General features: G+C 37.6%; 3 protein-coding genes across 3 annotated transcripts; all 3 read left to right on the top strand.

The window, feature by feature from the left end:
- Positions 1–1,296: 1,296 nt before the first annotated feature.
- Positions 1,297–2,045, top strand: BATDEDRAFT_37445 (uncharacterized protein). Its single transcript, XM_006681956.1, has one exon. It carries the CDS (start codon positions 1,305–1,307, stop codon positions 2,010–2,012), a length of 708 nt encoding a protein of 235 aa, XP_006682019.1. The 5' UTR covers positions 1,297–1,304; the 3' UTR covers positions 2,013–2,045.
- A 397-nt stretch (positions 2,046–2,442) lies between these two features.
- On the top strand, positions 2,443–3,161 carry BATDEDRAFT_14138 (uncharacterized protein; the record flags this gene model as incomplete). Its single annotated transcript, XM_006681814.1, has 4 exons — positions 2,443–2,542; positions 2,623–2,751; positions 2,819–2,875; positions 2,977–3,161. Coding segments are annotated over 4 exons (471 nt in total), but the record flags the coding sequence as incomplete, so codon positions are not given.
- Positions 3,162–3,958: 797 nt separating this feature from the next.
- BATDEDRAFT_91848 (uncharacterized protein) lies at positions 3,959–6,350 on the top strand (the record flags this gene model as incomplete). Its single annotated transcript, XM_006681988.1, has 7 exons — positions 3,959–4,395; positions 4,480–4,846; positions 4,922–4,985; positions 5,051–5,286; positions 5,410–5,860; positions 5,934–6,125; positions 6,205–6,350. 7 exons carry the CDS (start codon positions 3,959–3,961, stop codon positions 6,348–6,350), a joined length of 1,893 nt encoding a protein of 630 aa, XP_006682051.1.
- Positions 6,351–7,355: the final 1,005 nt, after the last annotated feature.

A 7,355-nucleotide genomic window follows, 5' to 3' on the forward strand; every position in this document is an offset into this window, starting at 1 on the left:
CCTTGAAATCAGCAGACAATCTACCAATAATTGCCAACAATTTCTCAACCCTTTTATTGTTAACCGTAAAATGACTGATTTGATTTACAGTCATATTCACTCAACGGAATACTATTTTGCTTAGGAATACAATGGCCGAGTATCCGCTATTTCTAGAAATCAACATTTTGAATTCTTTTAAACACAGCGTCTGTCAATATAATGCACAAAATTAAACGATGGTCTTGGTGATTGTACAATATATGGGCTATGCCAAAAATGGATAATCACCAAGTTTGGAACCAGATTCATTCACTGCGATTCAGATATTGGATTTGACTGTTGCCAATCAGACTCATGTCTGTATGCTATAAACTCACAAATGTGTTTGTAATCTAGCTCAAGATTTCAGGAATGCAACTCTACATGCCAATCACCAAGAAACCAGAGTTTAAAACAGTGTTTTCCAGTAAACTGGTACCAATCCAACGTGGGACTGGTCGTTTCTTATGTGATTTGACTGACTATATCTAGCAACTGAATGCTTCAGTCCAATAGCTTCATGTAGATGGTTTCAGCCTTGAAGCAATTTGCAATTATCCGTTCAGATTTTCAACTTGGCGAGCTTGGCTTCAACACTACTGAGCAGTTGCATCGCCTCAAAGTGTCAAATGCAATACTATATATCCCATAGCCAACTATCTATACGCAAATTCAAGCTTCTCTCTACATCTGATTCACCATCTATTACCAACACAACTGTTCACAACTTGCTGTTTATTCTGCGTGGGTTTCATTCCATCGAGTCAATGAGTTTATATCGCTTATCAAAGCCCATCTTGGCAGTAGTAATTCTATTGGCTTTGATCTATGCATCCACCAAAAACGAAACTTGTCCAGCAATCATGACTGTTTTATTATCTCATTGGGTGGTTTTGGTAGTTTCAAGTAATCTGGATGCCTATCGATTGCATACAACTGGAACTACACAGTAAGATTAAATTCATGTGATTATACTGATATGGCTTGAACTGTACATTTGGTCTAAACCCTACCAAAAATTACTGCTCTATCCAAACATAAACCAACCGGTCACAAGTAACTGCTTGAATCTTTGTAACTAACTTTCAGAATGTGATATTAGAGATTCGCTCATGGAGCAGATTTGCTTTCTTGGAGTATTTATATCAATCATTGCAATCTCTGTCGATGGATTAGTATGCCCACATACGCCTGTTCTCCTCGAAATACTATTTATGGACTTTCTGATCATACTATTGTTTTGGGCTCTATTTGCTTGCTCGCATGTTGGCGAACTAATAGATATGATTTCGAGGTTTAGACAAAGAGGTGTCTTGACAGCAGGGCGGCAACAGGAGCTACAGCAACTAGAGGGACAGAGAATGCATCGGTCATCTCGTCAAGATCAACTTGAACATCATCCAGGTGCACTGCCTGCATCCAAAGATATGATTCGTCAGATTGATATTGTACGGTATTGCTCTTTAAGCAAAAATGAGAGCTCAAAGGACACACTTGAAGATATATCAGTGGACATTCACAAGCCAGTCGAATCCATATCTCCTTCTGTTGACACGGACATATGCAAAGTCAATCAGTCAAACAATCACATACCAAAAGCTAAAGGTACCCACGGTATCACCCAAAATAAGACGAATGTACCCATCAAGGAGCTGTACATTAGTAATGAAGACGCACACTGTGCAATATGCATCGACGACTACAAAGATGGCGATCAACTACACCACTTACCATGTGGACACCACCTTCATTTTGTATGTTCAAAGAAATGGCTAAAACAACGGAGTAGATGTCCGTTATGCAACTGCTGCATCAATAAGTCGGTCAATTGCCATATAACTGTGAATACTCTAATCCAACCCAACACGGACGAATCATCTTTTGATGATATTGCTGCACATCCCAATGAAACGAGTCGATCGTCTACAATGACCAGCTCAAGACACGTTTCAATTGTAGTGATCAATTCTACAACCGAGACGAACAGATAGCGTTTGTAATAAATGAAACATATTGCTATATCTATGCACGATGATTACAACGTGAATATAAAAAGTATAATCTTGGACTGTCGAGTCTAGTATTGGATTGCTTTCAACTCGACCCTTTCCTCGAGCAGTTGAACACAAACTTGCACATTGTTATATTGAACACCCTTTACATTGAATCTGTATTACAATGCTCTCGAGTGCTGCATTTGAAACTGCTGCTAACTCTGCTATGGGAAGTGGAAGCAATGGAACTACTGCCAGTGCATTTGGCTCTTCAATGAGTGCTGCTGCTAATAAGCTTGGCTCATACGTTCGTCTAGGCAAGTTTGTTGAACTTTGGTGAATAGAATGCTTGCATTTCATACCATTCTGTTGCATATGACCGTAAAAAGGAATCACTCATTATATATGTATAGACCCTCAAGCATGGCAGTCTGTAAAGGAAGAATCACAGAAACGACTCGAGGCACTTCGACCTTGGACTGAGTTCTTTGACCGTCAACGCATATCAAAACCAAATGGATATTCTGGTACTGAAACAATGATGAAAGCTTGATGCATGTCACCAATACATGTTCTGTTACTAACCCTGTTGATGATGCTCAATCAGGGATTTCGCAAAGACTGTCATTCAACCTGCGCTACTTTCAAAATAATTATATACTAATCGTGCTACTGGTTATTGCATACTTTCTGATCACCCAACCTTGGCTGCTGGTATCCGTTGCATTTCTTGTCTGTGAGTAAACTTGTGAAGCTTTATTCATCTGGAATTGTGGTCTCATTCGTCCAACTATTTATTTTAGGTGGATTCAAGTGGATTTCATCATTACCAACAAATGAACCAACAGTCATTGCAGGAAGTAAGAGCATTCATATAGTATATCTACATGTATCAGTGATTGTTTTCAACCAGATATCTCGTTTAACATTTTACATGAATCTGTTTCAACTGCTGTATTAGAGAGTTTCACTCAGCTCCAGTTGTGGGGAATCTATGCCGTAATCTCATTAATTCTGCTGTTTTTCACTGGCATTTCATCAACATTGTTCTGGGTTGCATTCATTTGTGCGTTGGTGGTATGTGGGCATGCCGGATTCATGGACAAACCTGTCGAAGCAGAATTTGAGGGCGACGAACAAGTTTAAATCGATAATGTTCAATGAAACCATTTCATATTAATTGATCCATACGTTGGTAATACATTAAATTATCATGCATTCAGGTCATGTTTAGATACAAATGATTTGAAATGTGTGATATAAAGTTAGTTTGACGTGATCGTGCATATTAGATATTGTAAAAAACTGACTAGATGTATTTATTACCAGATCTGAGCATTGTAGTACTCATGATCAATTGGGGTTGAGTGTACATGGACAGTATCATTTAGAATCGAGTTTGGCTGCACCAAATTATAGTGTTTTGAGCTTTCATTTCAATCAAGGAATCTACTGTTGTAGCTGTGTTCATGTAAAATATAACACGTTTGTATCCTGTAATGGCTGTCTGTATTTGGGGTTGAAATATACAGTTGAACATTTCTAATTCTTTGATAACACAACATTCATTGTATGGTGCTCATACAATCAAACTATAGTTTTGAATTAACATCATTCTCTTTTAAAACAACTCATGCATTGTAATCCAAATATTGGGTTTGATTATTAATCAAACTATTATATTCTAAACTCGTACGTTCACGTTCTAGTTCAAAAGAACAATTTCGGGAATGCAACTAGACATGCCAATCATTCAATGTTTGTTTTTTATTAAAATAAAGTTGAATATTGAACAAGTGTCAGCATATGGAATGGATTGAAACTGAAATGTAAAAATTCGTTGTCAACACTGTTTAGGAAATTTGGAGAATTATTTCATGAGATTAGCAGTTTATTATAAATACTTTTTAGTATTGTATTTTACGTGAATAACAGCAGTAACTATGGATTCAACAGAACGACAGAAGAGACCAAGACTTATGCATGATGCAGAGCCAATTATATCCTTGGAAGATTCTGATTCTGACAATAATCAGCAGTACATTCCTGTTCATCAACGACGACAGGCCAAGTTGGACCAGATGGCATTAAAGACCCAAACTCCATTACATCAACTGAAGCAGAAATTGCCTTTGAAGAACACTCAGTCTGCATTTCCATCTACTGATACTGGTGATGATGACAAGATAATAGCCAGACCACAAGTATCGCTCATTGATCAAGCTATTGAACTCAAGCAATATGAGAAACCCAAGACTGACTTGGAAAAGGAGGTTGAGGAGGAACAAAAGATTCTTGCTGCTCAGTCCCAACGAAAACAGCTGTTTTCTGACAAGGAGCTTGCAATGGATATCAAATACACAGAGTCTATGCGTACTTCGTAAGAAATTGCTCGTGCATGATGCTGGCTAATTGATAATTGGGCTGGATCATGTTACTAATGTGCACTCATTGTATTTGATAGATGGACTCCGCCTCGGCATATTCGGGATATATCTGCTAAAGAGCACGAATCGACCAGGAAAGAATTCCATATTCTCAGCGAGGGATTAGACTTGCCTCCACCCATAAAAACTTTTAGAGAAATGCGTATCCCATCTGCAATTGTCAGTTATTTGAAGAATACAAAAGGGATCGTAAAGCCTACTCCCATTCAGGTACAAGGTCTTCCCACTGCATTTTCTGGTAGAGATATGATTGGCATCGCATTCACTGGATCTGGAAAAACTCTTGTGTTTATTTTGCCTTTGGTGATGCTGGCTCTGGAAGCTGAAACTCGATTACCTTGGATCCAAGGCGAGGGCCCAGTTGGATTGATTTTATGTCCATCTGTGAGTTTTTGTAGTTGCTACTTATATTGCAATGTGTATAGTTGCTCATTATTATAACTTTAATGCAACGTTTAGAGAGAGTTGGCTCGACAAACATATGATTTTACTAAAGAGTTGTGTGAAGCATTAGAACAATCAGGTATTTAAACCTTTTTTACTGTTGCTTTTATTCCTGCTTTACTGAAATGACACTTGTTTAAACAGGATATCCATCCATTCGTGTTTTGCTTTGCATGGGAGGTATTTCTATGGCCGAACAGGGTTCTGTTCTTCGTGCCGGTGCCCATATCGTTGTTGCTACTCCAGGTAGATTGCAGGATATGCTTGAAAAAAACAAATTCAATTTGAACAACTGCAAGTATCTATGTATGGATGAAGCCGATCGCATGATTGACATGGGATTTGAAGACGATGTGCGTAATATCATGTCGTTTTTCAAGGTACGTGCCCGGGTTTTTACATCATAAATAGACAGACTTGCTATTTTAAACATGCATGCCATGTGAGGATTCGTAATAATGTATTCAATGGTTGTATACTATTTTGCTGCGATTATGTTCTAGTCCCAAAGACAGACACTCTTGTTTTCAGCCACCATGCCAAAGAAAATTCAAAACTTTGCCAAATCGGCTCTCATCAGCCCTGTAGTAGTCAATGTCGGCCGTGCTGGTGCTGCCAACTTGGATGTGATTCAAGAAGTCGAGTACGTAAAACAAGAGGCTAAAATGGTATATCTTTTAGAATGTCTTCAAAAGACACCTCCACCCGTCGTTGTATTTGCCGAAAACAAAAATGACGTGGATGATATACACGAGTATTTACTATTGAAGGGCATCGAGGCAGTAGCCATTCATGGTAGTAAAGATCAAGAAGAGCGTGAATTTGCCATCAAAAGCTTCAAGGCATGTAAAGCCGATGTACTTGTTGCTACGGATGTTGCTAGCAAAGGGCTGGACTTTTCCATGATTCAACATGTTATCAACTATGATATGCCCAAAGAGATTGAGGATTACGGTAATTCTATTCAAAACAATACATTGCCATGATTTGAGAAGCCATTCAAATTCATACTAATAGTATATTTTAGTGCACCGTATTGGTCGTACTGGTCGTTCAGGTAAAACAGGTGTGGCGACGACATTTATAAACCGGAATTCTTCAGAGCAGATTCTACTTGATCTAAAATATCTATTGCGCGAAGCCAAGCAACGTGTTCCACCCGTTCTGGAAGCCATTCCCGACCCGACTGAAAAATTCAAGTCCAATGCACCTGAAGATGGTAAGTAGATGCTTTTAAATAATTACTTGTGCTGTTTTTCCAATTAACATTTTTGCATGTCGATTTCAAATGGAAATAGCGAGTGCTGAATGCAGTTATTGTGGTGGATTGGGACATCGTATTACAAATTGTCCTAAACTGGAACAACAGCAACGAACGACTATGGCTGGATCAATCACTCGTCATGCTGGTGGTAATACGGGTGGTGGTGGTGGCGATTATTAGTTTATTATTATTATCGAATAGATCTTGTTAATGCCATGCTCAATATCTATTATGTTTTTAATTGGCAGCATCAGAACAGACTCAATATCTGAACTACAATATATGAGTTTGGGATTGTCATGTTGAGTTGTATTCTTGATACGCGCAATCTTTTCTTGAATTGCAGTTTGATTATATGATGAATATCGTTTATTGAACAAGTAGTCCAGTCAATATTCAGCAAACTCAACATTTGATCATTTTTTATTCCAAATCAAAATACTGACAATCACTGCAACATACAAATATTTGATTTTATGTGAATACAACATTGTAATGTTATAAATATTCAACTGTTCGATATATCATCACAACAATCAATAACCAGTTTGATACACACAATCATTCATACTTGTGTTTAATACATGCATACACATCAATTGATTGTATCAACCATGTGTATAGTGTACTATTGTATATTGACAACACATCACATTATTGTATATGGATGAATGGTTCAAAATACACGATTAGTAGTTTGTTATGGATTGAATACAACACATTCAAACAACAATGTTTAGTGTTTGTAACACAATTTGGTATTGATAATTCATTGTATTGCAGTGTTGATATCAAGTCATGCAATGTGTTGTTTGAATTTATTCAATTCACACGATCGGATGTTGAATATTCAATCGGAACGCACGACTGAGTCATGATAAGTGTGAGTCATGACTGTGAGACAAATGAGACAATCAACTCTACAAGTTAAACTACACAATCATCTAATAATACTCACAGATCATTCAACACTCTGGTCATGGCAATTATGAGTGATTTTGGTCTCGTTGACATGATTACAGTCATTGATACATTCATGTTTTTATTTTAAATATATTATAATAATGCTAGTATATTTACAATCAGCAATCAGTCGTCATCTCTTGTTCAAGTCTTTTTTGATGTCATCAAGTCTCTCCTTGTTCATCTTGACTTTGACGATGAACGGAGTCAGCATAGTCCTGA

Source organism: Batrachochytrium dendrobatidis (assembly GCF_000203795.2).
Source record: "Batrachochytrium dendrobatidis JAM81 unplaced genomic scaffold BATDEscaffold_14, whole genome shotgun sequence".
NCBI classification, from domain to species: Eukaryota; Fungi; Chytridiomycota; class Chytridiomycetes; order Rhizophydiales; genus Batrachochytrium; species Batrachochytrium dendrobatidis.